This window comes from Alexandromys fortis, unplaced genomic scaffold, assembly GCF_014885135.2.
Source record: "Alexandromys fortis isolate MF-2015 unplaced genomic scaffold, M_Fortis_MF-2015_v1.1 scaffold_21, whole genome shotgun sequence".
NCBI classification, from domain to species: Eukaryota; Metazoa; Chordata; class Mammalia; order Rodentia; family Cricetidae; genus Alexandromys; species Alexandromys fortis.
The window spans coordinates 12,426,709-12,454,463 of NW_026067905.1; the positions used below are offsets into that span (position 1 = coordinate 12,426,709).

A 27,755-nucleotide genomic window follows, 5' to 3' on the forward strand; every position below is an offset into this window, starting at 1 on the left:
TCAGGTAGAGCATTTGCCTATAGGAAACCCCATGAATTGACAACAGAAGAAAAAGAAGCTTTTAAAAAGCATACAAGGAAATCAGAAAAGGCAAATTTTTGTCTTTTTCTGGACTAGGAAGAATTTCTCCTATTTTTTCACACACACATTGTAGTGGAATATGGTCCTCACCAACGCAGAAGACTAGGGCTGGAGCTTTGTAGTTAAGAGTATTTGTTGCTCCTCCTGAGGACCTGGGTTCGATTCCCAGCTCCCATACAACCATTCCCAGTTTCAGGAAATCCAGCAGGCATGCAAATTGTGTACATACATGCAGGTAAAACATCCATACATATAAAGTAAAATAAAGTATTTTAAAAAAGAACAAGCAGAATTGAACATGTGGTGCACTCCTGTAATTCCTGAGGTTAGACAGCTACGGGAGGAGAACCAGGAGTTTGAGAATAGCCTAGGCTACTGTCTAAAAAAGACTAAAATGGATAAATAAATACTGTAAGTAGTTAAGAAAATAATTGCAGTTACTAGTGCTAATAAATATGAGACAGTTTTCTTGTCACTAGCAATATTTAAAAATCCCTTTGAAGGCTGGGTGGTGGTGGTGCACACCTTTAATCCCAGCACCCGGGAGGCAGAGGCAGGCGGATCTCTGTGAGTTCAAGGCCAGCCTGGTCTACAAGAGCTAGTTCCAGGACAGGAACCAAAGAGCTACAGAGAAACCCTGTCTCGAAAATCCGAAAAAAAAAAATCCCTTTGAAGGGCTGGAAAGATGGCTCAGTGGTTAAGAGCACTGCTTGCTCTTCCAAAGGTACTGAGTTCAATTCCCAGCAACCACATGGAGGCTCACAACCATCTGTAATGAGATCTGGTGCCCTCGTCTGTCTTGCAGGAATACATACAAGCAGAATACTGAGAATACTGTATACGCAATAAATAAATCTTAAAAAAAAAATCCCTTTGAAGCCATAGCTCACTGTTTTCACCTGCTGAAATGCAAAGTTTTTTTTTTAAGGATAATGTTTTAATGTTAGTAATATATTGAATTCATATGCTGCTAAAAGCATTGTTAATGTTTTGTATCAGAAAGCTTACTGTTCATAGCGTTTGAATGAATAACTATCTTTTAGTGCATATATCTAAGATCTTTCTAGGAAGTACTATGAAAATGAAAAAGAAAAAAATTATATAGATACGTATTGTACTAGCATTTTTTGGTAGAAAAACTTGATAAGAACTTAGTAACTCTAGATAGGGAAAAATTAAATGAGTGTTTTTAGTACTATTTATATTTGCAGTCTTTTAAAGGAACTACATGCAGGGTTGGATACGTCCAACTCCTCATTTAACGGCAGACTAGAATTAGACTGTCCAAACCTGAAAAGAGCCTTACTTCCTCACTTCTGGATCACTATACCCAGCATAGTAAATTTCATCAGTGTAATATATGTAGAGCAATATATCATTATTTTATTTTGTTACCCCCTCCCCCCATTATTGGCAAAATACATCCTTTCATAAGATTAGTTTGTTAAGTAGTGAAGTTTTCTCTATATACGTATGGTTACTATTAAGCCAGGTGTGATGGCTTATTCCTGTAATCCGAGCCCTTGAGAGGCTGAGACAAGAGAATTGCCTTGAATTCACAGGTAGCCTGGGCCACAGTGAGATCCTGTTTAGAAAGAAAGAAGATGAGCCAAATGCATGTGATGTTTATACATACCTGTGTGTTTATGCAACTATGAGAGAAAATGCTATTACAAAATGTCAGTTGCTAGGCTTGAGAATTAGGATGATCTTAGTTTCAAGTTCTGAACCTCTAAATTTTCTTTAGGGGATGTTTTTTGTTTCTTTTTTGTTTTTGTTTTTGTTTTTGACCAGAAAAATGTCATTTTAAAAGGAAGTAATAGGTGTGGTGGTGTACAACTTTAGTCCCAACTCTTGGAAATCAAAGGCTCTCTGAGTTTGAAGCCACATTGGTCTACCTAGTGGTTCTAGGTCAGCCAAGGTTGCATAGTAAGACTCTGTCTCAAAAAGCAACAGAGTACCCTGGTATGCCATGTGACTGGCAGGGAGAGGACTCAACCAAGAGCTGCCTGGACTCTAGCATCAGACCATGATACAACAACAGCTCCATGTTGTGCCATACATATGGCTGGGGTACAATTCAACCAAGTGCTGCCCGGAGCCTATGGTACGGGACAGTCAGACACTGTGATGGTAAAGTAGTACAGGTGGGGGAGGTGGAAAAGAGAATGGTGGAGTGGTTCATAGGTTGGGGAGAGAGGCAGGTCTGAAGAAGCAACTGTGGTGAGGAACAGGCTAATGGGAATAACCTGCTTGCCACCTGAGTCCAAAGTGATGCCCAGCCTGGCTATTGCCAAGGGCCAATCTTGGTCTGAGGCCCTGAAGCAGCTAAGGAGCCATGACTTGATGTCTGTGGCTCCTGTCATCACTGAAGGCCATGCAGAGGCCTATGGTCTGGGGGCCAGGTAAGTGTCCAAAGGCCATGCCGATCTGGGTAGCCTGCTCTGCAACCTGAGCCCATGGTGACATTCGGACCCAGGCTGCTGCTGAGGGTCATGCCTGGGTCTGTGGTCCTACCACAGCCAGGCTCTGTTGATGGCGCATGGTACCACCAAAGGCCACATAGATTTCCAAGGTCTAGGTCACAACCTGTGACTGTGTTGGTGTCCAAGGGCTGTGCTGCCATCAGGTCATGCTGAGTTGAGTGGCCAGTACTGTTGACTGGGACCAGGGTATCATCCAGGCCAGGGCTACTACTGAGGGCCATGTCTGGGTCTGTGGCCCTACAGCAGCCAGGGTCTGAGCTGATGTCCATAGCTCCTGAGACCATTAAAGGCCATGTTAGTGCCAGCGGTCTGGGCTGTCACTTAGGACCATAATGACATCTGCGCCTAGCCTGTGGCCTAGGACCATGTCTGGGTCTGTGGTCCTAGCACTGCCAGGCCCTTGTTGCCACCAAAGGCTACAACCCTTGGGCATGCACTTCACCTGGGCAGTGCACTAGAGCTAATCCAGTTGTCAGGGATACTAGTGAGCTGGCTCTGGGGCATGAGAACAGCAGAGTTGACCCCATCCCCCCTTGTCTACCATGTGGTGGCATAGGTGAGAGAAAAATGACCTCCCTTTCTGACTCCTGCTACCCATGGTGGGTGAGAGGGCCAGCTGTGATCATGAGAGGTGGAAAACTATACTTGTCCCTTACCAGCTGCAGCACAGTAGAGCTAACCCTGTTGTTAGGACTTAAAGATACTGATGAGCCAGCCCTGAGGGCCCACCTCAACATCCACCTCATCTAGGATCTATTGGAGTAGCAGAAGGGGATGAACCTACAGATCCAAAACTACAGGATCCCCAAGACACAGGATAACAGAATATCCAAGAGGAACCCTAGTAAGAGCCCAGAGACCTTGAACCAGAGCAACTCATTGCAGTGAACACTTGCAAGTAAAGGTGAAAGGACTAAAGGGTTAATGGTGTTAATCAACAGGCCACACTACAGCTTTCACAATGAGATCTTTCTCCTTTCTTTGTTTGGTTTGTCTGGTGTTTGGTTTTTTCTTTTAAATTTTGGAGGAAAGTTGCAGGGGCAGAAAGGTAGGTAAGGGGGACAGGGAATTGAGTGGGACAGGATGCATGATGTGGAATCCAAAAAGAATAAAAGTAGAAAAAACTAAACAAAGCAAAAAACAACAAAGAAAATAAAAACAAAGTAAGTATTTTCTAGTGTTAGAGACCTCCAAATATGTCCTTATTTAAACTGTCCTTTAGGTGTGTTGTTTTGGTCACTTTGCAGTTTGTCAAAGTTTTATCAAAGCTTTGAACTCATTTTGAGTTTAAGCATGGTATTTTCTAATGCGTTGTTAGCATGTATTTCTAGTTCTGATTATGAAAAGTTTCTGGCAGAAACAGGGTACTGTGATAAGCTCCATTTCCCATCCCCTAGGCGTAACAGTTTAACGTTTTGCCTAATTGGCCCACTACTTTTTTTGCTGAACTGTTGAATAATGTCCATCTTGACAAACTCATGAACATATGTACCTCTAAAAACCGAGGTTAGCTCACCTACCTATCACCTCCAAAACTTTACATCTTTAATGGGATTGACCATGAGTTTTGAGACTTAACTTAAAATACCTCCCCAAAGATTTCTCTCTTCTCTCTAAACCTTCAAAACTAGGATTCTGGGTTTCCGCCGAGCTCCCTTGGTGGTTGGCAGATATGTTAATCTGAGGACGGAGATCAAGCCTGTGGCCACGGAGCAGCTGCTGAGCACCTTCCTAACTGTAGGTAAGAGATGATGGAGGATGTTTAGATAGGGGCATGACCAGCAAGTTAGATAATGGGCACTATTGAACAACCTAGGTGCATCTCTTTCATACTTAAAGAACTCACAGAGTGTGAAAGCCTGCTTTCTTGTTAGTGTAGGAATTAGGTCTAATGGTGAGAATGGGAAATGAGAATTTTTCCCTAATATACACTTCTTAAAGAAGTGAGTCATTTACCAATAGTGAAAGTGGTAACTGTTTCGCTTGATCTTCTAACTAAGTCTCAAATGCAAGATTTGTCCTAAATTGATACTGTCTGCATATCATTGTCCTGGTTTTGGTTTGGTTTGGTTGGTTTGGCTTGGTTGGTTTGGCTTGTTTTTTTTCTGAGACAGGGTTTCTCTGTATAATAGTCCTGGCTGTCCTAGAACTCACTCTGTAGACCAGGCTGGCCTTGAACTAACGAGAGATCCACCTGCCTCTGCCTCCCAAGTACTGAGATTAAAGGCTTATGTAGCCACTGCCCAGTGGTTAATTTTCCGGGAAGTGGGGAAGCCAGAGGCTAGGAGATGGCTTAACCAGTAAAGTGCTTGCTATGCAAACTTGAGGACCTGAGTTTGGATCCCCATACTCGTGTAAAAATCCAGATATGGAAGGGGCACCTGTAATTCCAATGCTGTGAAAACGGAGACAGGCAGATCCTTGGAGCTAATTACTCACCCAGTGTAATCAAATTGGTTTTATGCTCCAGGTGCAGTGAGAGACCCAGTCTTAAAAAGTAAGGTGGAAAGCAATTGGGGAAGGCATTCTGTAGTGATATTTCATTTGTATGTTAATAAATAAAGCTTGCCTGAAGATTAGAGAGTAAAACAGCCCTCCCTGCTGGTCAGTCTTTTACATACCAGGCAGTGGTGACACACACCTTTAATCCCAGTAGCCACACTGTTTTGCCATAGAAACCGGGCGGCAGTTATGCACGCCATTAATCCCAGCCCTAGAGAGGACTATAAAACGGGAGGAGACAGCTCTCACACACAGTCTCATTCTGAGATTCCAAGATCACCATTTTGGTCTGAGGTAGAGGTAAGAGCCAGTGGCTGACTGTTTTGCTTTTCTGATCTTCAGGTTGAACCCCAATATCTGTCTCTGGGTTTTTACTAGTCATGTTACAGCTTTCGATATTCTTGTTTCCATGTGTGTGCCCCCTCTGAATAAACATATACACACACTGCATTTGGGCACTGCTCTTCCTCCAAGGATTAGTTTATAAATCATGGACCTAGGTATGGCTCCCCTGGCCCTGGTTCCCATTATCCTACTGTGATGCAGGGGATCTCCTCAGTCTTGTTCTCATTGGGAGCACAGTAAAACAGGAAGAATTTAGAGGTTCTGTGTTCTCTTGTCTTGGCCTCGTAGTAGTGACTTTTTTGTTGATTCAGTGCTCTGCTACATGGCATAAATATTGAAACAGACATTGAAAAATGAAAATGAACTTTATCTGGCTTTTTACTAGAATGAATAGGATTATATTTGAAAATGAGGTGAAGCAATGCCTATCTAAGAAAAAAATCTACAATATAATACAATATGGAAAACTGATTCTTTTAGACAAGGTGGCAGGAAATTCTAATGTTATGGTTTCTATTGTCATAATTCATTGAAATGCTAAATTTCAGATAGAGGTTAGTGAAAATAAAGTTGTAATTTCATTTCTATCCAGTTCGCTCCACTAGCCCCTGAGATAACATTGATCTAGACTAGGACAGAAGATGGACAAGGGGATTAGGAATACAGGAGGAGGATGAACTCAGGGGAAGGTGTGTATGGGTTCAGCACTGAGGAGAGAAAGTAGTCAGAACAGGGTCACTGAAGGGCCTAGGCATCATGCTCGGGTCGAGACTTCCCTTGGGCATTGGGAATCTGTTTAGAGATTCAGAACATGAAGTAATCATATCTGAATTTAGAAAGCTAATTTCGACAGTATTGTAGAGAGTGACTAGTGATGGGGAGAAGACGAGAGCCCTGGCGGACTGTAGAAGTGGTTTCAAGAGACAGAACTAGGATAAGGATGAGGTACAGTGGTGAACTGGAATATGAACAGCGAGATGAACGTCTCAGTCGGAGGAGCAATAAGCAGGGAGGAAAGGAAAACTTAGGAATGACTCCACATTTCTAGATTGGATAATCGAGTGAATACAGAAGCAGTTAACTAAGGGTGTGTGGATAAGATTACTGTGCAGAAAGAAGTAATGCTAACAGAGAAAAGGCCGAGATGGAAACCTAGTTCTGATAGCTCACCCAAGCAGAGTGAGGAAAACTTCAGTGGTCAGAAAAGCAGTTTCCAGAGTCGAGCATGTCCAGGAAGTGGTCAGAGGCTGGGCTCACCGAGTGTAATGGAGACACGGAAGACAGGAAGGCAGTTAGTCATTATTATTCAGAGTGATAGATGCTGTTTTGATTGTCTAAGCATTGACATAGGCATGTTTCCTGTTCACCATCTGACAGTGGAGGAACGAGCATGCTTGGAGACTGTAATCACATGCTCAGCATCATGCAGCTTCTTACTGAAATAGCTTCTGTTTCAGGGGCTGGGACTGTAGCTGATGAGAGCACTGACTAGGTTGTATGTGCAGCTTGAATTTTAGTGAATATAGTCACATTACTCTCATAGACAATTAATTTACCTTACCTGTAGCAATATATGAGAGTTGTGCCCCACCCCCTGCACTATCATTAATAATGCAGCCTGAGCCAGGCAAGGGTGGTGTACACTTTTAATCCCAGCACTCAGGAGGCAGAGGCGGGTGGTTCTATTGAGTTTTGAGGTCAGCCTGGTCTACAAAGTAAGTTCCAGGACTACCACAGAGAAGCCCTGTCTCAAAACAAAAACATCAATAATAATAATGTATCCTGAAACTTTTTGGGTTTTTTTGTTTGTTTCATATGTAACATCTGTTCATTTGTTTAAGAGCCATTTGTATTTTCTGTCAACTATCTTTTGTGTGCACATGTGTTTGTGGAGGCTAGAGGGCAGCTTGGCTGCTGTTTCTCAGGCATATCTTCCTTGTGTTGTTTTTGAGACAGGGTGTAGATGGAAATTTCTGTCCCATCTGGTTCCAACAGCCGTTTAGTCCCAAATTAACACACAGAAGCTTATATTAATTATAAACTGTTTGACCTATTGCTCAGGCTTATTTTTTTTGGTTTTTCGAGACAGGGTTTCTCTGTGGCTTTGGAGCCTGTCCTGGAACTAGCTCTGTAGACCAGGCTGGTCTCGAACTCACAGAGATCCGCCTGCCTCTGCCTCCCGAGTGCTGGGATTAAAGGCGCGCGCCACCACCGCCCGGCCCCATAATTCTTTTTTTTAACCCATAATTCTTATCTATGGTTAGCCATGCAGCTTGGGACCTTTGCTCCGTAAGGCATTCTCGTCTTACTTCCTCTGTGTCTGGCTTGCAACTGCATTTCTGCCTTTCCTCTAATCTGGTCACCTGCCTATACTTTCTGTCTGTCTGCTGGCCAGTCAGTGTTTTGTTAAATCAGTACAAGTACATCTTTACAGTGTGTAAGAGCATTATCCCACAACTACACAGTCTTTCCCTGACACGGAGCTCCCCAACTGGGCTGGCTTCCTAGCAAAGCCTAGAGATCTACTTCTCTCCACTTGCTTTTATTTCCCAGGTCCAGCAAAGTATGTACTACACAGAACCTAATAAACTATAGCACACCCCCAAAGCTGTTATATCACCCTCTACCTTAATATCTCTCTCTCTCTCTCTCTCTCTCTCTCTCTCTCTCTCTCTCTCTCTCTCTCTCTCTCTCTCTACTGAGTTTCTCTTTGTATCCTTGACTGTCCTGAAACTCACTCTGTAGACCAGGCTGGCCTGGAACTCAGAGAAACACCTGCCTTTGGCTCTTGTGCTGGGATTAAAGGCATGCACTATCACTACCCAACAACTTTAAGATTATAAATTTAACTTGATGACATTGAAAATACTAACATTTTAGAGTAGAAATAGACAAAGACTATTTTAAATGTCATAAGGAGTAAAGAACTGTGAAAATGATCCTAAAATAAGAGCAAAGAGAAAGAGCTTCATGTCCTTGGAATGGTGTCATTCTCTGAGCCCTTCCTTACAGCTGGTGATGTCAGTATAGTCCAGACACATCAGTATCTTCCCTGACTCAGCCCTGGAGGCAGCTACTTGTTCAATGAGTGCCCCCCTCCTTTACTATAGTATCAAAATGGTCTTTAGAAAGTGATAGATGAAGCTGGGTCTTGTAGTATAAGCTTTAATTCCAGGTGTTTGTGGGGTTGAGGCAGGAAGCCTTGTAAGTTCAAGGCCTGCCTCAAAACGAGGACTGGGTATATACATCAGTGCTAGAGTACTTGCCTGGTATATATGAGGCCCTATCACCACAAGAAGAAAGGGAGAAGAACAGGGGACCAATGTTTAAATAAGTCCTGGATCTCATTGTTTCTAGGTTCTGTGGAAGGGCATAGTAGGAAATACAGGTTAATATACACAGGCACAAATGCACATACACACATCTGTGCCATTATCTCTGGGTGAGTATTAAAACTAGTATCTGATTCTAATTCATGGCAGGGTTTACTCTGACCATCTTTTCTTCCTTCTCCATCTGTGAGGAACCTAGTTCCCATTATCCTCAGTGTATTTGCCTACCTGTTCCTGCTCCCCCATATGTGACCAGACTCTCTCCTCTGGGTACTTTGGCCAAAACCTCAGCTTTGATAAAGAACACGAAGACATTGTTTCCATTAATTCTTTTGAGTTGAGAACAAATCTGTGATGGAGGCTCACTTCTGGGAGAGAGGCTGGGTAGAAGGAGACACAGGAAGATATGCTTTCTAGTATATAGCGTTTCATTCATTGGAGATTGTTTTATGCTGTCTGCTCTTTTTACCTATATAGGAAAACATGCATGAAATGGACTAACATCTGGATTTTAATTTTCGTGTTGTCTGTTTACTTAGCTGTTTGATCTTGTTTGGGGGAGAATTTGGGTTCTTAATTTTCTTCCTTAAGTATATCTGACTCCTTTCTGCCCTGCAGGGAACAATACATGTTTCTATGGGAAGTGCTACTACTGTCGAGAAACAGAACCAGCGTGTGCTGATGGAGACATGATGGAGGGATCCATCACACTGTGGCTTCCAGATGTGTGGCCTCTACAGAAACATCGACACCCGTGGGGCAGGACTTACCGAGAAGGCAAATTGGCTAGGTAAAGGCTCCTGTGTGCCTGACTTAATTCTTTGCTGTACCGCTCAAGTTGTCCTTCCTGAATAGGAGCCAGCCATCTGTCCAGGAGTAAAAAGAACTGTGAATTGTGGGCAGACCTGCTAGGTTGGTCCCATCCCTGTTTTCAGCCATCTTTCTATCACTAAGAAGAGGAAAGATAAATTTTGGCTCACAGTTTGAGAAGTTCAGTCCATAATCACTTGACCACAGTCCTTTGGGCTTCTGGTGGCATAGTACCTCATTGGCAGAAGCATGTGGTGACAGAGGCTGCTTATCTTATTGCTTCCAGAAAGCAAAGACAAGAGAAAAGGCCAGGAGCAATCCCTCTAGGCAGGGACTCCCTGGACTATCCCTATTATTTATTTCTTCAAGGAAATGTTCCCAGTGACTTGACTTCCATCACACCTAAAGCTCCTGAAGGTTCCACGAGCTGAACCAGGGCTTGTAGTGCATGATCTTTAGGGGACATTTAAAATATAAACCATGGGGCCCTGGAGAGGTAGCTCAGGGGACAAGAGCACTTGCTGATCTTGCAGAGGAGCTGAATTTGATTTCCAGCTCTCACATTTGTGACTCATGAATACCTGTAACTTCAGCTTCAGGGATCAGAGGGCCTTTTCTGGCCTCTACCAACAACTGTATGCATGTAGTATACTTACACACACACATACAAATAAAAATAAAATAAATATTTTGGTTGTTTTTAAATTGAAGCCATAGATAGCATTGGCTTTACTCTCACCACTTTATACATCATGCTCTTGGACTGTACAGAACGCCAGTCCTGTCTGTACAACCTCTCAGGACACCTTTGGAATCTCAGTGGACATGGCTCCAAAAGTCTTAAATTCTGTATGCCTGCAACACTAGCGTCACTTGGATGGTGACAAGGTCTGGCACTATTTTGAGCTTATCCAGTGGATAAGTGGATCACAGTGGCCTCTTCGGTATCTTGATGGTTGAACACAGAGGTTTAGCCTGGGATGGACAGAGTCTTGCAGGTTCCTGAGATGCCTCCAGCTACTTTCTTTTTTCTTTTTAATGGTGCTAGTTTTTTTCAGCAAGCGTACCCTTCTTGCCTTGAACTTTATATGTACTTCTTTCCTGGTTCAACTACAAGCTTTTTAGAGCTTTCTGCCCTGCATTTTGATTCCACTTCTCACAGTAAATATGGCTAAAAGCAGCCAGTAATTCTCACTGCCTTGAAATTGCCTCTACCATATAAGCCTTTGTAGAGAGTTTCAGGGTAAGTACAAAACACAGAAGCCAGGCGGTGGTGGCGCACGCCTTTAATCCCAGCACTCGGGAGGCAGAGGCAGGCGGATCTCTGTGAGTTCGAGACCAGCCTGGTCTACAAGAGCTAGTTCCAGGACAGGCTCCAAAACCACAGAGAAACCCTGTCTCGAAAAACCAAAAAAAAAAAAAAGATTTTCTTGAGAATGTAACATAAGCTTCTAGTCTACTTCCCAGTGAAGTCCCTGTTCCATCTCAAACCTGTCAGTACAGCTTTGACTAACTGTATTCCTACCAGAACCTCCCAGAAATTTGTGTTTCCAGCATTCTCTGCTTTCCTTAGCTTACTTCTCTAAACTTTTCTAACTTTGCAAACCAATTCCAAAGACCTTTGAATCTTCGCTGTCAGAGATAGTCACAACAATGAATCTATCTTGGTGCCAATTTTCTTTATTAACATTTCACTAGCAAAATGCCGAATGTTTTAAAAGAAGAAAGGTTCTTTTGGTTCACAGTTTCTAAAGTTTTAGCCCAGCTTGGTTTGCTCTCTGTGTTGAGACTTATGGTCATACAGTATCAAGGCAGCACATACGCTACGGAGAAGAGCTGTTCTCCTCATGGTGGCTAGGAAGCAGACAATGAGAAGGAAGGCCAGGGTAGCCAGAGCCTCCTTCTAGGCTTGCTCTCAACTGCTCAGCTTCCTACCACAAGGCCCCACCTCCTAATAACATCACAGCTGGCAACGAAACTTAGCACATGGCTTTTGTAGGACTCTTAGGAGCTAAACTCTATAGTCAGGTGTAGCTGGCACTCAGTAACCCTTGTGACGCCCCTTGTCTCCAGGTGGGAATACGATGAGAGCTACTGCGATGCCGTGAAGAAAACGTCCCCCTATGACTCAGGCCCACGCCTCTTGGACATCATTGACACCGCTGTCTTTGATTACTTGATTGGCAATGCTGACCGCCATCACTATGAAAGCTTTCAAGATGATGAAGGCGCTAGCATGCTTATTCTTCTTGATAATGCCAAAAGGTATAGCAGGACTGTTTTGTTGGTGTCTGTGTGAAAGAGTACATTCTCTACGGTAGGTCACCTTTCAAATACACATACTGCCATAAATCAACTTGTAGGAATGAAATGCATATGTCAGTTCATGGTTTCAGAGGTTTGTTGGCTTCATTGCTTTTGGGCCTGTGATGAGGCAGAATCATCACGTCTGGGAGCACATTTAGAGCAAAGCTGCTGGCCTCGTGGCATTTGGGAAACAGAACAACAAGAAAAAGGCCAGGGTCCCAAAATCCCCATCAAGAATGCACGCCAGGGGCTGGAGAGATGGCTCAGTGGTTAAGAGCATTGCCTGCTCTTCCAAAGGTCCTGAGTTCAATTCCCAGCAACCACATGGTGGCTCACAACCATCTGTAAAGAAGTCTGGTGCCCTCTTCTGGCCTTCAGGCATACAGACAGAATATTGTATACATAATAAGTAAATAAAAAAAAATAAATAAATATAAAAAAAAAAGAATGCACGCCAGTGGCCTGATTTCCTTCCACTGGACCCCACCTACTGAAGACTTCTTTACCTCTCTACAGTGCTACAGCTGGCAACTAGTGCCTTAGATGAGCCTGGGGACTGGGGTAGGAGGACTTGAGATCAAAACTATCCTAGACTTAGCCTTTTTATAGCCTTGCATTGGGGATTAAGTTGCAACAAGAGTTTGTGGGCCGCAGAAATATTCAAAGGATAGCAGCTGCTTTGCCTGCACTATTGTTAGGGCTAGAGGCTTCTCCAGTCATTAAGGAGAGATTCCAGGAAAAGAACGGAAGGCACCAGGCAGTGGTGGCTCACACCTTTAACACCAGTACTTGGGAGGCAGGGGCAGGAAAATCTCTTTGAATTTGAGACCAGCCTGATCTACAGAGCAAGTTCCAGAACAGATAAAGAAACACTGTCTTAAAAAACCAAAAAAAAAAAAAAAAAAAAAGTGAAAGTGTGACCATTTCCCCCAGAATCACCTTTTCATTCCTAATGAAATACCATTTTTGTATCTGCTTTGAGTGGGTTCTGTCTCAACCTCTGAAAGCTCCTGGGCAGTTTTTCTGGTTTGAAGCTGCTTACAGGAATATGGTTTTAGTGATTCTGGAATGTTCCCCTGCCTTCTGGGGGACTCTGGCAGGGATCCCAAGCCTGGTGTTCTCTCTGCATCTCTTACAGGTGTACGGACTTAGGATTTCTGCCTTCTCCCTCTGCTCTGGGAGTTCACAGTGAGGCACCACAGCTGTGGTCCAGCATCTTGTAGCATCTTGGTCCTTGTTACATGAGTTTGTTTGCTGTTTAGTTCAGACTGTTAATGATCCTGTGTCTAATTAGTGATGCCTGGCTTATTTTTAATTTAAATTATTTGAGCTGTTGGAGCATGAAATTATCTAGGATCACAGTTGGGTTTTTACAGCATATGTTCTTACTTTGATGCTGAAGGGAGCAAACGCTTGCACCTAATTCACTGTCGTAATTTAATTTTCAGCTTTGGGAACCCCTCGCTGGATGAGAGAAGCATTCTTGCCCCTCTCTATCAGTGTTGCATGTAAGTAATGCACAGCAGGTGTGTCTGCCTGCATTGCTTCCTTCAGGTTCAGGTACCAGTCCATCAGTTTCCTTGACCTTAAAACATCCTGGTTGCTTTTTCTACATCTACAGCCCAGACCTATACACCCCGACAGAGCTGAGGGGAGCGCAGAGGCCGCTCACCCAAAGCTCAGAATTCGTTTTGAGTTTGTAGTATCTAAGTCATGTGTCTGTGTTTGGCTTCTTATCCCTACCACCTACTAAAAATAATCCAGTTTGGCTTTAACCCCAGCACCTAGAGCGCAAAAGCGGGTGTATCTCTGTGAATTTGAGGCTACCTGGTCTACATAGTGAGTTCCAGGCCATCCAGGCTACAGACTAAACCAATCTCAAAAAAAAATTTAATAGTTTTTTTAAAAATCTGTTAGAAACTGTATTCTTAGTTGCTACATCTGGTTTACCAAATTTGGTTTCAAGTCCTGCCCCCTGGAATTTATATATCTTAGTTTGAAATTATCTAATCCAAAAAAACTTGCTCTATGTATTTAATATGTGATTTAAATATATTAGAGAATAAAGAAATTGAGAAGTAGATCAAGAAAATGAAGTAAAGTCTGCCCTAGGAGCTCATGCTTCGGGTCCCTGCTCCTGGACTGATTTTGAAGTTTGCACATCAAGAACCAGCAGGATTTGCCTCATTTGTCTGTGAAAGCAGGTCTGGGAAAACCCTAGTACTAGTCAGCCCGGAAACATAGCCCCTGCAGCTTTGCCTTTATTCTCTTTTTACCTTGTCTGTCTGTCTAGTTTCCAGTACTAGGACTACATCCAGGTCTTGTGCCTACTAAGCAAGTATTTTGCCGCTGAGCTACACTCCACCCTCACTCTCCCCACACACAAACTTCTGCTGTTGTATGTGTACAAGTATGCATGTGTGTGCATGTATGTGTGTAGGCTAGAGGACAGTCTTGGTGCCATCCTCAGGAACTGTCCGCCTTGCCCCCTTTTTTTGAGACAAGGTCTTTCATTGCCCTGGAACTCATCAAGTAGGCTAGGCTGGCTGGCCATTAAGCCCCAGGGATCCTCGTGTCTCCATCTTCCTGACTCCGGGTTTGCAAGTAGGTCCCACTATGCCCAGTGTCTTTTTACATGAACTGTGGGGATCAGCTCAAGTCTTTGTGCTTGCAGAGCTCTTTACTGACTGAGCTCTTCAGCCCACCCGTCTCAGTCCATCTGCTTTCTTCCTCTCATTCCCCTCCTTCCCTGTCTTCCCCTGCCTCTTCCTTGTTTCTTCACAGGGTCTCACTATATAGCCTAGGCTGCCTTCAAAATCCCAGCATCCTTGCTGCAGTCCCCAAGTGCCAGAATTACACACAGTCTGTACCACCATGCTTGGCCTTTTCTTTTTCAGTGAGAAACAGAGTTCTTTAGAAAGTCACATTTACTTACCTGGGCAGCTCTAATTCTCCTTACTGAGATTGGAAAGCTGAGAGTATGTAGAATACAGACGGTCAGCAGCTGGTGTCACGATCTGCAGAGGAAGAGGTGACTCTGCTAAGCCTCTGGGCCACCTTCAAGGCACATTGTGGACCCACAGAGTGACTCAGGTTGGGCACATGCCATACTGGTCTCTGTCCTGAAAACCTTGGGACCAGAGTGCTATCATCCCAGTTAAAGAAAATCATTTCTTTAAAATTTCAGATTGTGTCTGTGTGTCTGTGTCTCTGCCTGTGGGACTCTGTGTTCTTGAATGCAGTGCCCGCAGAAGCCAGAAGAAGGCACTGGGTCCCCTGGAGCTGGAGTTACAGGCAACTGTGAACAGCTCAGAGTGGGTTTTGGAAACTGAACGCAGGTCCTCTCCAAGAGCAATAAATGTTCTTAAGTGCTGAGCCATCTCCATTCCCAAGAAAGTAGATCCTCCTCCCCCCCTCCCCCAGTGGTAGTGATGGTGGAGTTTTGAGACAGGGTGTTTAGGTGTAACCCTGGCTGTCCTGGACTGCAACTCACTCTGTAGACCAGTCTGGCCTCGAACTCACTGAGAACCACCTACCTCTGCCTCCTGAGTGCTGGGATTAAAGGTGTCCACCATCATCTCTTGGCAAAAGAAGAGATATTCTTAGAGTAAATATTTTTCCATTATTAATGGTAGAACTTTTAAAATCCAGAAATATTTGAATAATAAACTTACAATCACCCCTGAGCATCTGCGATAACTCCTGTAACATAGTGAAGTTCGCTCTAATCCTGTAGTTTCATCACTGATCATGCAGGTTAGTTTCCCTACAAACAGGCAGTGAGTTTTTCTCACTGACTTTCTCAGCTCTAATGTAGTTGTCATGGACATTTCCCCATGCCACTCAGTTTTCAAACTTTTTAATGGCTGCATGGTATTCCCTGATGTGTCAGCCATAATCTGAAGTACGTCTCACTTGGTAGACATTTAGATTGCTTAAGTTCTCTCCTTACTGTAGTGAATGCGTACAGATCTTTGTACGAATCTCTAATTACTCCCCAAATTTACAGCATGGCAGTGCAGCTTACTTCTAATACAGAGCTTAAGTCTGAAATAGAAGTGGTACTTTTTTTAGTTGAAATATTTTACATGATTTTAAATGCCTTCCCTACTACCCAAGCTTTACTGAGTGTGATGGAAGAATGTTCTGTAACTTCTTTAAAACTCTGTCCTCCAGCATTCGGGTCTCAACCTGGAATAGACTCAACTACCTAAAGAACGGAGTGCTAAAGTCTGCCTTAAAATCTGCCATGGCCCACGACCCCATCTCCCCTGTGCTCTCTGATCCACACTTGGACACTGTAGACCAGCGGCTCCTCAATGTCCTTGCCACCGTCAAGCAGTGCACTGACCAGTTTGGGATGGACACGGTGCTGGTGGAAGACCGGATGCCGCTCTCCCACTTGTAACCCACAACGTGAAACAAGTGGAACTGGTTTTTACGAAGATAGAGAAACAGCACAATCAACTCCAAATGGCATGTGAGGGCCTGGAAGTGGCCAGCAGCGGGTTCTGGTGGTAGAAGACAGGGCAGCCCTGGGAGTGCCTGGTGTTTTCTGCAGTGTTGTCGTGGAAGCTTGTCTGCAGAATCACCTGGAGTCCTCGGCAGTTGACCCTTCAGGCAGCAAGCACCAGGTCTGGTCAGTCTTATTCCCACTCCAAAGGACAAGCAGGTGTGGCACTGGCTAAGGAATTGGTTCGAGAGTGTGTATGTCTACGGTGAACTTTGCCGTCCTTTCTCTGCACCCATGGATTCTGTAGATCACTTTGCAGTTCCTTGTGTCTTAAAAACAAAACAAAAAAGGCAGAACTAGTCAGACTGGAAAATGTACTGTTCCTCCATAGTGGCATCAACAAGATAGCACAGTCTGCTGGAGGGGAGAAGGGCAGGACCATGTTGGGGCTCTTAGCTATTGAGTGCTGTGGATTTGACATCTCAGGGATGAGAACAGGGAGGGGCTCACTCTGTAGAACCAGGAAGATGATTGGCTTATTGAAAAGCAGCTTCCCCTGAGTTTCGGTTCTTGGATATGTCCAAAGCAAACACTCATCCCCCAGTCTGTTCAAATAACCAGAATTATCTCTGGAGGAAACACAATGACAACCCAAGTGTGGTCCCCTATGAACACTAATTTACTTCCACACCCACCTTTTGCCCAAAGTAGCAGAACAAGCTGAAGTGATTCAAGTCAGGTGCCTGTGATCCCTTCATCAGTTTTCCTCCCTCCTCCCTTTTCTTGCATCGGCATTATTTATTTTGAAGAATACTATAGGCTCTCACTCTAGCCCATGCTGGTCTGGAACTTAATATGTAACACAGGCTGGCTCTGAACTGGCAGCAATCCTCCTGCCTCAGCCTTCCACGTGCTAAGAGTATAAGTATGAACAAGCATGCCCAGCTCTCCTTTCCCTTTTCAGGTGTGAGGCATTTAATCAGTGATGCTGCTGTTTCTAGGAGGTGGTGGCTTGTCTGTGCCTTCTTATGAGAATGTGCCCTGCTAGTAGTTGGCTGGAGCTTGAGATGGGGGTCCTGTAGGTAGCGGAGTGAAAGATGATAAGCCTTCTGAGCCTTGAAACTGAGGAGATTACCACAAAGAGCCTCAATATTTTGGGTTCATATCAAATCCAAATTCTATTCTTCAAATCTCATTTGGTGTAGTAGAATTCTTCCATCTCCTTGAAGTTGAAGTTTAGTTCTGTATTCTAGCAAAGTCATTTCACATGTAAGCAGCTGTGGTAAATTCCAGGACTAGGGACATGTCCACACTCCGAGAGCTGTGTGTTCCCTCCGCCTCTTGTGTGGTTCTGGACTTCTGTCAAGACCAGCCTTCCAGTGCTCTCCTTGACATTCAGTGCCAGCCATGGAGCCTGCTTGAGGCAGCTACCTTCCTAGGGTAAGACCCCAGGTTTCTCATGGTGAAACCTAGTAACCTATAACAACTTTTAAAAGGCGTGGAGTTAGGAACATTTGCACATTTTATGTGCATTTTGAGGTAGATTAAGGAATAGGCTGCGTTTTTTAAAACTCGGATATTGAACTTAATAAAACAAATATTAGCACAAAACACTGTAATAGTGTTAGCAAAAGGAGGTATTGAGTCCAGTTTCCAGGCCACTTGCAGATTCACAGTTGAATTTGAGATTAGTGTGGTTAGCACTTGCGAAAGTGGGAGCCAACAGATGGCTGCAGTCAGCCCTCCCCTCAGTGTTGACTGGGCTGTGGGTCAGCACTCTGTCCACTGGTGCAGTGAGTGACAAGGAGCCTTACTTGTAACATCGAAGGCACGAGATTCTTCTGAGGAAAAGAGCAGGCAGAAAAGCTGCTCTGAAAAAAAAAAAAAATTAGAGAAAAGCCATTCACACTTTTTTTTTTTTTTCACACTCATGGCATTAGGAGGTACTCAGACCCACAGTGAATAAAGTTAGAATTGAGCCAACAGTGGTGAGACACAGCAATTAGAATATAAACCTGTGTTCTAAGGTGGAGTTGGGTTAAGGTAGGAAAGGTATATTTGGGTGAATCTTGGCATGGCGGGTGGGGCTGTGGACCAGCCATAAGCTTCTAGCCCCAAATTTATAGACACAAAGTTCTGTTGGGGGAAATAAGACAGATACATTTTTCAAAGGTGTTGTGACCCTGGCCTCTTCTGGGGTCATTTTAGCATTAGGACTGTCACAATCGAGTCACCAGAGGGCATTTGCCAACCCACCATCTGCAGAACAAGCCAGAACCCATTGCTGGCTCCTCGTTTGCTCCCACCTCTTAAATATATGTATTTTAGTTGCAAAGGGAAATTTGGATATAGAATTTATATTCCCAAAACTGTCCCTTAGTCTCAGGCTGCATTGTGCTTTGGGGAGGACTATAAGTAAGTCTCTTTCAAAACAGTAGGCTCCAGTGTGCTGGAGACGAATGGTATTTTTAAGGTATGTTTACCTGTTTGCACTTAGGGTTAAGTGTCAAACTAAATTTTAAGAAGAAAATGGAAGAATTCAGGTACCTTTATTACATTCTTTTAGCAGAGTGAACCCTGACAGCTTCTCTATTTTCCCAGTGCTGGGGACAGCATTGTCATCCAAAGACTTCATGTTTTCTTTCAGACACTCACACTTTGGCTTTCCCTCTCCATGCACCACATTCCTTCAGCCTCCCTTCTCACCCCTCTCTGGATCCCTCTGATCAGCAAATGACCTTCTCTTATGATCATAGGACAGCTGCTGTCGGCAAGCCCCCTTGTGCAGCCTGGGATCCGGGCTCAGCACAGGTGGGTAGAGGTGTCGAGGGTAATGTGGCCGTGTGTGCATTCTGCCAAGGAAAATAGATTTACTTTGACACAAGGAAATACTGACATTGAGAAAGGACTTGGCCCTTGGCCGGTAAAGATTAGCATGTTCATCAGCGTCTGCTGAGCCAGGTGACCTGACTGTGAAACGTGCTCCCTGGGGAGGCTGGCTTTTCTCCCTCTATTTCTCTAGTCTGGGTGGTGAGTGGGGCTGGGTACTGCACTGTCACAGTGTTTAGGAGCTAAGGTGATCCTCATAAACTACTGGGGGAAGCTGGGAATAACTTACTGGGAAGCTAATTTATTTGTCTAAAGGGTGGTGTAGGTATCATTGCCCTCTTGTTTGATCTGCCTAGGATTTCCTCTTGGAGCTGTTGTGCAGACAGAGGTTGTACTTGGTAAGACACCAAACAAATTTCTAATGTGTTCTATGGGTTTCAATCTGAAAAAAATAAAGATTTTAATATATATTATTGTATCATGTTTTCCTATTAATACTTTTTCCCCCCTGGTGATTCCTACTCCATTTTTCTACCTGTTTTAAGGGAAAATGTTACATCTTTTGCCTCTACTTAAACTTTCTTAGGGATTGTTTCATAGGGCTTCCTGGATATTTAGTTAGCTCCTTTGTCGAAGCTTCTCGTGAGGTGAAATCCTGAGTAGAACTTGGCAGAACAGTGTGCTACAAGCAGGAAGAAAAAGCTGGTTCCCCTGATCAGAATTCTTAGGACATCCAGAATTTTCATTTTTGACATGGAAATCCACTGTCTAAACCAGAGGTATGGTACATAAGTGTGCGAGCTCTTGTTGTTGTATTTGGACCTCGCACATGGACATGTGTTCCTTCCTGACTCACCACGTTCAGATCCTGTTAGTTTTCTATCGCTGTGATAAACACCATGGCCAAGGCCCATGATGGTGGAGTGGAAGCAGCAGGTACAGTGCTGGAGCAGAAGCTGTGGGCTCCCACCTTCAACCACAGCACAAGGCGGAGCAAATGTTGGGCCCTAAAGCCCCACCAAGGAGGAGGTCGCCCCAAGAGACACTCACAGCACGGTTGATGCAATAGCAAGAGGAATTTTTATTCTGCCACGGCAGAGGTCCCTCAGCCTCGAGAGGAGAAGGACTCCTGCTTTGTCCATTACAAGCTCTTTTAAAGGAGAAAACCACAAATTCAGGGAGGGGGTAGTACAGAATCAAAGGGAAAGTCCAAAAATCATTTGTCAACTGTTTTGACTAGTTCATACAATGGTCAGCTAACTCTACTTGATCAATGTTATGGCGGTTACAAGGAGGAACACCTGCAGGTCGTCTCACCCCAGTTCCAGGGTCCGGGTCTATTGGAGAAAGACTACAATGGGGATGGAAAGTACTCAAAGCTCCCATGCACGCGTGGCTGGTTACTAGGGACCTGGTTCCCAGGAAGGGGGGTGCAGTAGTGCTAAGGTGCCTCCTAATGCTAGAGGCCTGGTTTCCAGGATGGGGGGTGCAGTAGTGCTAAGGTGTCTCAAAGTCTTTCACAAACTCAAAATGACATGAGTTTTTAAGACAGGGTTTCTCTGTAGCCCTGGGTCCTGGAACTCACTCTGTAGACCAGGCTGGCCTGGAACTCAGAGATCTGCCTGTCTCTACCTCCCAAGTGCTGGGATTAAAAGCGTGTGCTACCATGCCTGGCAGGTCTTTAACTCTTAACCCCTTCCTCCAACAAGGTCATAGCTCCCAAACCTCTCAAACAATACCATCAACTAGGGACCAAATATTAAAAGGCCCAAGACTCAGGGATAGTTCTCATTTAAACAATCACATAGATCTTTTTGCAGACCCTATCTGAGGGGCCCCTTTGCTGCCCACCAGACAGGTATTAGAAGCTGCGGCCGAGCAGCTTTCATTTTCTAAAGCAGGCAGGCAGGGGTGGGCAGTATAAACCCCAGTCCTAAGACCTGTGGCGTGCCACCCTGATGGCAGTGATTGGCCTTTCCCTTAAGCCTCTAGAGCAGGGGTTCCCAGTCTTCTGATGCTGTGACCTTTGATACCGTTCCTCATGTGGTGACCCCATCATAAGATTGTTTCCGTTGCTACTTCATAACTGATTTTGCCACTGTTATGAATTGTAATATAAATATCTGCTTTATGATGGTCTTAGGTAACCCCCATGAAAGGGTCATTTGACACCCCTCCCCCGTAACGGGGTTGTGACCCAGAGGTGTAGAAACGTTGTACTAGTGTCAGCAGAGGAATAGCTTGTAAGGCTACAGGTACCTCTGGAGTAGTGTAAATTTGCTCTGGAAATAGGACCAGGGAACAGTGCTGGAGGTGGGGAGGATGGGCACAGCACCTCCACTGAAGAAGGCACTGGTCTGGATTTGACCTGTGTATAGCTGCTAGCCTGTAAGAGGCAGGAGTGATCTGTGTAGCGTGTTCCAGGCCTGCCAGCACCACAGTAGTGAGACCCTATCTCAACAAAGACAGAATAAAAATCCATGACTCCAGAATTGGGGAGCTGTGAACTCAAAAGATGTAGGGTCCATTGCCTGGGTCATGGGTTTCCTAAGGTCATCCTGTTACTGGAGTGTACCTTCTCTTGAAAGAACAGTCACAGACCACAGGGATTCCGCAAGTGCTCTGGGCCACGGAAGTCCAACCTTTAACAGGTGAACTAGGACACACTCATGATTTCAGTTTGTTTACCAAATTTATTTGGAGGTAAAAGGCTTGAGTCGTTCTCAGGGGTTGTTTTCAAGGCTGATGGTTCTGGCTACCTTCAGTGGGGTAGGAAGGTATCTTCAGAAAAGTGAGGGCCCATCCAGATAAATTCAATAAAGTGGTGAATACCCATTTTCTCTTAGAAATATGCTGACTCAGGAGGTCTGCGGTCCCACGCTCCAGATTCTGCTGTTAGGACACGCCTCTTAGGCAAAGTCAGAGCCCTGGGTCTTTTGAGTAAAGCCCAACGGTCATAGCTTCCTGTAGTTCCCACAGTAACCTCTAGATGTCCCCATCACCCTGGCGATTACAGCCGACAGCCCCAATCCCTGAGAAGGGGAGACGAGGAATTTGGGGAAATACATAGAGACATACAAACACTGACTGATGTGTGAATTTGTTGTTTCAACGTGGGGCCGACTTCTTGGTGAAATGTCTGCCTCAAGTGTTTTTAAAGGAATGTCTTGAAACCAAGTTAGTCTAAGGAGTTTCGAGTAACTATCTGCAGTAAAATGCTAAATCTAAACCAAAGCTCTCAGATTCCAAGCACAACCCAGAACTTGTAAAACTGAGATGGTTACCCCACAGAATTAAAACTTGTGTTGTTTTGGCAAACTGTTGTTTTTAGTATTTTTTTCACTTTTGTTGACTTTAACACACAAGTGGGCCCTCTACCGTCTACCTCGTTGACACTGAATTCTCCAGTAAACCCTAGCATAACTAGAGCCACCCAAGTCTCTCCCGGTATGCTGCTTTGCCCGTCCCCTATAAATGCACATGCTTGCTGCGAGGAAATAGAAGTGCCCACGTACTGAATAGGAACCTTTCGGTCGACTGCTCTCCCAGCATCCCTATGACGTGGAGTGTGGGTGGGGTAGTCAGAGTGTAGACAAGAAAGGGAACGCCCAAGTCCTACAAATAGGAACTAGGGCTCGTTCAGATAACGGGTATGTTAAACTGTCAATGTTTATTGAATGAGTTAATGTTTTCAAATAAGCATAATAGTGTGTGTCCGTTTCCCGCCACTGTGGCAAATGCTGGATAGAGTTACTAAGGAAAGGTTTATTTGGTTCATTGCCTTGAAGGTTCCAGTTCACTACTCACAGGCCTCTGGAGAAGGCCAGCACCTCGCATCATGGCAGGAGCAGTTGGTAGAGCAAAAGGGCTCACCCACAATTCTCTTACAAGAACATGCTCCCATCATCTGTCTACTCAATAACCCAAAGACCTCTACCAGGGTTCACCCCTGACTCATTTCCACCCCCCCCCCCCATGATGCCAGCTCAGGACCAAACTTGGGTATTTAATGTTTTCTAAATATAGACGGGGTCTCGTTACAGTGGTGGCTGACCTTGAACTCACAGAGCTCTGCCTCCTCGGTGAGATTAAAACCCTGTGTCATGCGCGTCGGATCAGCTTCAGAAACCTAGCTATGAGTGGGAAAATACTTAGGCTAACTTTTATAATTCTCACGTGACACAATTTCCCTTTATCTCGGGAGTTTCCAAAACTCAAATACCTCGCGAACCGACTTCCTCATGCTTTTGCCGGATTGGCACCCAGCCCGCTGCTGAACTCGCTGTGGTCTCATTTCCCTCTCCAGAGGACCAGGGGCGACCTTGGTCATTCAGCTCAATCCTGCTCGCATTCCGGGGAAGCTTCTCCACTCAGCTGACTCCGGGCCAACAAAACGCTTCCTGCTTAGCGGGTTTTATCGTCTTCCTGGGGTTGGCAGAAAAGCTGACCTCCTACGAGGGCTGGGCACCAAAGGGTCCTTTTGTGGGAGGCACAACTGAGTGGTTGGCAGTGGCCATTTTAGGGCCTGCTGTCACCTTCCTTGGGGCCTCAGGCATGCCCCAGAATAGGCTACGTCCGGTGGGATGGATAGGGGCTCAAGTCTCGGGATTCCTATAGTCCGGCGTCTGTTTGGGTTTCGGTTCCGGTGGGTTGCAAGTCTGAGAACAGTAACTGGCTCAACCTCCGCGAAGGGCGGGCCGATCACATGGCGGCACCAATCCCGGGCCGTGCCCGCTTGCGGACGGCGGTGGATCCCTGAGTCTCGGACACTTAGTGACGGAAGCACGCGGTCCGGTCATGCTTGGTGGGACGTTCTGGCTGCTGCTGCTGCTGCTGTTGCTGCCACTGCGACCCCCGGGCACGCAGGGCCACCGCGGTGCCGCAAGCTCAGGGCAGGAGGGCGAGGAACCGGCCGCTTGGCCGGGCGTCCAACGCCTGAAGGAGCAGCTGAGGACGGTCGGGACCCTCTCCAAACGGTACTGGGGGTTATTCAGCTGCACTGTGTGGCCCGATCACTGTCAGGACCAGGAGGCCCCCGCGCCGCCGCTGGGTAAGGGCGTCCCCGCCGCCGACCCCCTAGTTCCCCCTGCCGGCCTCACCAGCGTCGCCTCGCGCCCCTAGCAGGAGTAGCGACAGCCTCCGCGGATTAGCAGGCCTATTACTGCACATCTGGTGCAGCCCCTGGGGACAGCAAGAGGTCTGACTGCCTGCCGCACCTCACCTGCCCTGATTCCTCTAGACACTCACAGTCTCCCCATTCTTGCTCGCCTTACTAATGACTCAGGGAAAGACCTTCGTAGACACAACCGGTAGCTGTCCCCAGTCCCCAGATATATTCGCCGCTGTGGCTCATGGAAGCAGCTCTGGAGCACATGCTGGAGCCTGGCTGGGAGTTAGGACACAAACTCCCGTTTGAGCGCCGTCCCTGGGAAACCTCGGGGATGTCTCTCGTCACTGCCCTGCCATCTCATGGCATCTCCTTTCCAGGCTGGAGCCTTCCTCTGCAGTGGGGCCGGCGGTCCCTGGATCGCCTCACCGAGTGGTTCTGCCGCTTTCAGGACTGCTGCACCGGTGGCGGGGACTGCAGGATCTCCAACAACTTGACAGGTTGGAGCTGGCATGATTTCTAGGGTCCAGGGAATCTGTGGGAAGGGGGCTGGCGACTGTGGAGAAGCAACTGGTGAGAAACTTATCCCTCGACATTCCCCCCTCCCCAATAAGAGGACAGTCAGGTCTGTGGTTACTTGAGGGTCTCTTCTGACAAGACTTTGAACTTTGATTTCCAGAAAGGACACACTCCAACAATAGGAATGACAGGGAGCCAACAATGATAGTGTCCTTAACGGATAGTCCTCTCTACCATTTAGGAACAAGTTTCCAAATACTTCCTGTGTGGGTGTGTGTTTTCACGGAGCTAGTGCTCAGCCATGTTTGGCAAGTGTCCCGCCCCAACCCTCCTGTTTTTTGAGAGTGTGGGGATATTTAGATCAGGGGCAAAACCCTGATCCCACCTCACTCCCGGTGCCGATGCCCTGCGTGCTGGGGACACCTTTTACCTTTAGTTTAAGGGTGTGAGCTTGCCGGGATCTTTGAGAACCACGGATATGTCACACACACAACTAAGGCAGCTGGCAGGAGACACAGCAGGCCAGGCCCTGTCACCATTTGTCCCAGTCTCTTCTGAAGATGTCTCTCCAGCCATGCCCTACCAGCCCTGAGGAAGAATAGCCCATCTCTGTTGAGGTATCTGCACCAGGCGTTGTGCTGAGTTCTGCGGAGGATGAGAATCCGACACAGCCTGCCCCCTTTCAGGAGAGTTAGGACCAGACCATGAATAGCGAGCAATTTCTCAGCATGGCTGAGAGCACAGAGCCAGAAAGGTGCTCCAGAAATGTGGCTAAAATGTCCCAGAGAGCCAGAGAGGTGGCTCAGGAGTTAGGACCTAAGTTCAATCCCATAGCCACTGCCTATATAATTCCACTTCTGAGAGAGCTGACACTTCCTTCTGGCTTCTGCAGGCAGCTGCACCCTCTCCATAAACCCATCACTTACACACACATATACACATGATTTAAAAATAAAAATAAGTTTTTTAAATGTAATTTTCTAGGGGTTGGGGAGTTGGATCACTTGGTAAAATGCCTGCAGGGCAAGCCTGAGGACCCGAGTTCTGATCCCTAGCACATAGAAGCCGGGCACAACATTGTACCCCTGTAACTCAGTGTTACGGGGCAAAGAGACAGGTGGGTCTCTGGAGCTGTTACTCGGGCTGTCAAATCAATGCGCAACGGGTCCAGAGACAGACCCTGTTTTAAAAAAGGAAAAAGTGAGAGATTACCTGATGTTGACCTTCACACACGTGCAGACATCCATACCCACAGGCACACACACACAATACACAGTGTTCCCATGTAGTCAGGTGTGCTGTTCTACCCATGAGGTGGGAAGATCATGAATATAAGGTTAGCCTTGGCTATGTAGAAAGACCCAGGATCAAAAGCCAAAACAAAACAAAAAATAAAACTCTATCTTTAAGTTTAAGCAGCAAATGTCAGTGGTGGGTATAACCTGGGCTTCTTGGTTTATCTTGATAAAGTAAGGCTGCAGGGGTGGGGGCGGGGGGGGGGTGAGCCTGCATCCTGAGAGAAACAGGAAGTTATTTTCCATTTTAAACCAATCCATACCATTCCATGGATGAACATTGCCCTATCAGACAGCCTGTGCACCCCCAGCCTCCCCCAGCCTAGCTGCATGGATACAAAAAAACACCAACCAACCTTCTCCCCTGTGTTTTTTATTACGTTAGGTGGATCTGGTGCCTGTTTAGTGGATCTGGTGCATGCTTAGTGGGTCTAGTGCATGTTGCAAGTAGTTTGCATTTTAACTCTCCACTGTGGTATTTAGCCTCAAACACAAAACCTGTTCTGACAAAGGCCCAGGGCTTAATCCTTAGCAAACTTTCCTGTTTCCCCAGAAGCAGCTCCTCACCTGGAGTTGCCTGGAGTTCTCCCATTCTACCTCTTGCGTCTCTGTCACCTTGACTGCAAAGTAAACATTAGGTTACTTAATTAGAAAAAGTGCCAATGGGGCATATAGTGCTTGTCATACAAGCATGAGAATTTGAGGTCAGTTCCACATAAAAGTGAGGCACAGTGGCACAGGCACACTGGGGTGGACAGGAGGACCCCTGGGGCTTGTTGGAAAAGCCAGCGGAGCAAAACCTAGCTCTGAGTTCAATGAGAGATCTTGCCTTTAAAAAAAAAAAAAAAAAAAGCGGAAGCCGGGCGAGGGTGGCACACGCCTTTAATCCCAGCATTTAGGAGGCAGAGGCCAGCCTGGTCTACAGAGTGAGTTCTGGGACAGCCAGAATCTCAAAAAACCAAAACCAAAACAAACAAGCAAACAACAACAGAAACACAACAAGGTAGAAAGTCATTGAGGAAAATGCCCAGTCTGAATCTCTGGCCTCCGCATGCAATCCCCCTACACACACACACAAGAACACATACTCACAGGGAGGGAGGGAGAGAGAGGGACAGACCAGCAGTGACTCAGTGTGTCTGGAGCGGGATCTAGCCCAGGGTGGAATCTCAGGGCACACAGGTCAGGAAGCCTGACGTGCATTCCCATCAAGTCCCTGCTCTCCCTTTAGATGACCCACTGCTCTTCAGGGCCTGGAAGTCCAGATCTGCGGCCTCCTGGTCCTGATGCTAGGGGAGACGGCTCTAAGTGGCCGTTTTCCCTTTGGGGCACCAATGGTTTTGAAGCGAAGCAATGTGATGGCGGTGCTCTCTAGTAGACTGTCACCTGTCAGTGTTCCAGAACTCCCTCTGGGTCGACTTGAGGTGCCCTGCCAATTGGTCTTGATAATAGGGTAACGGCTGGCACCTTACCCCAGCTGATGGCGCAGCCTCCCTGCCTCTGTGCCCCTTCAGGGGGCAAAGGAAAGCAGGCCTGGCATTGGGAAGCTGCTCTCAAGTATGTGCGGGGTTGGGGTGGGTGACAGACAGCATGAGCTCCTGGATCAGGATGGGAGCAGGTAGGTACCCACTGTGGCGGATCCTGAAAGGGTAATTTTTTTTAAGTATTTATTTATTATGTATACAATAT

At 45.9% G+C, this 27,755-nt stretch overlaps 2 protein-coding genes and 1 long non-coding RNA gene across 6 annotated transcripts in view; 2 read left to right on the plus strand and 1 right to left on the minus strand.

Annotated features, from left to right (window-relative positions):
- Fam20b (FAM20B glycosaminoglycan xylosylkinase) overlaps nucleotides 1-19,615 on the plus strand; it is a 40,045-nt gene extending 20,430 nt beyond the window's left edge. For all 4 annotated transcript variants that reach the window (XM_050135329.1, XM_050135330.1, XM_050135331.1 and 1 more), the window contains 5 exons: nucleotides 4,199-4,308; nucleotides 9,365-9,536; nucleotides 11,630-11,821; nucleotides 13,312-13,371; nucleotides 16,040-19,615. In XM_050135329.1, coding sequence (XP_049991286.1) covers nucleotides 4,199-4,308; nucleotides 9,365-9,536; nucleotides 11,630-11,821; nucleotides 13,312-13,371; nucleotides 16,040-16,271 — 766 coding nt within the window. In that variant the 3' untranslated portion in view covers nucleotides 16,272-19,615. The remainder of the gene's footprint in view (nucleotides 1-4,198; nucleotides 4,309-9,364; nucleotides 9,537-11,629; nucleotides 11,822-13,311; nucleotides 13,372-16,039) is intronic.
- Nucleotides 19,616-20,206: 591 nt separating this feature from the next.
- Nucleotides 20,207-23,561, minus strand: LOC126497354 (uncharacterized). Its single transcript, XR_007590593.1, has 2 exons — nucleotides 23,425-23,561; nucleotides 20,207-23,383 (listed from the first exon to the last, which is right to left on the minus strand). It is a non-coding gene; the product is annotated as an uncharacterized lncRNA (long non-coding RNA).
- Nucleotides 23,562-23,667: 106 nt separating this feature from the next.
- The window catches only part of Tor3a (torsin family 3 member A), a 28,850-nt gene continuing 24,762 nt past the window's right edge, over nucleotides 23,668-27,755 (plus strand). The window contains exons 1-2 of the mRNA XM_050135334.1: nucleotides 23,668-24,195; nucleotides 24,633-24,752. Coding sequence (XP_049991291.1) covers nucleotides 23,943-24,195; nucleotides 24,633-24,752 — 373 coding nt within the window. The 5' untranslated portion in view covers nucleotides 23,668-23,942. The remainder of the gene's footprint in view (nucleotides 24,196-24,632; nucleotides 24,753-27,755) is intronic.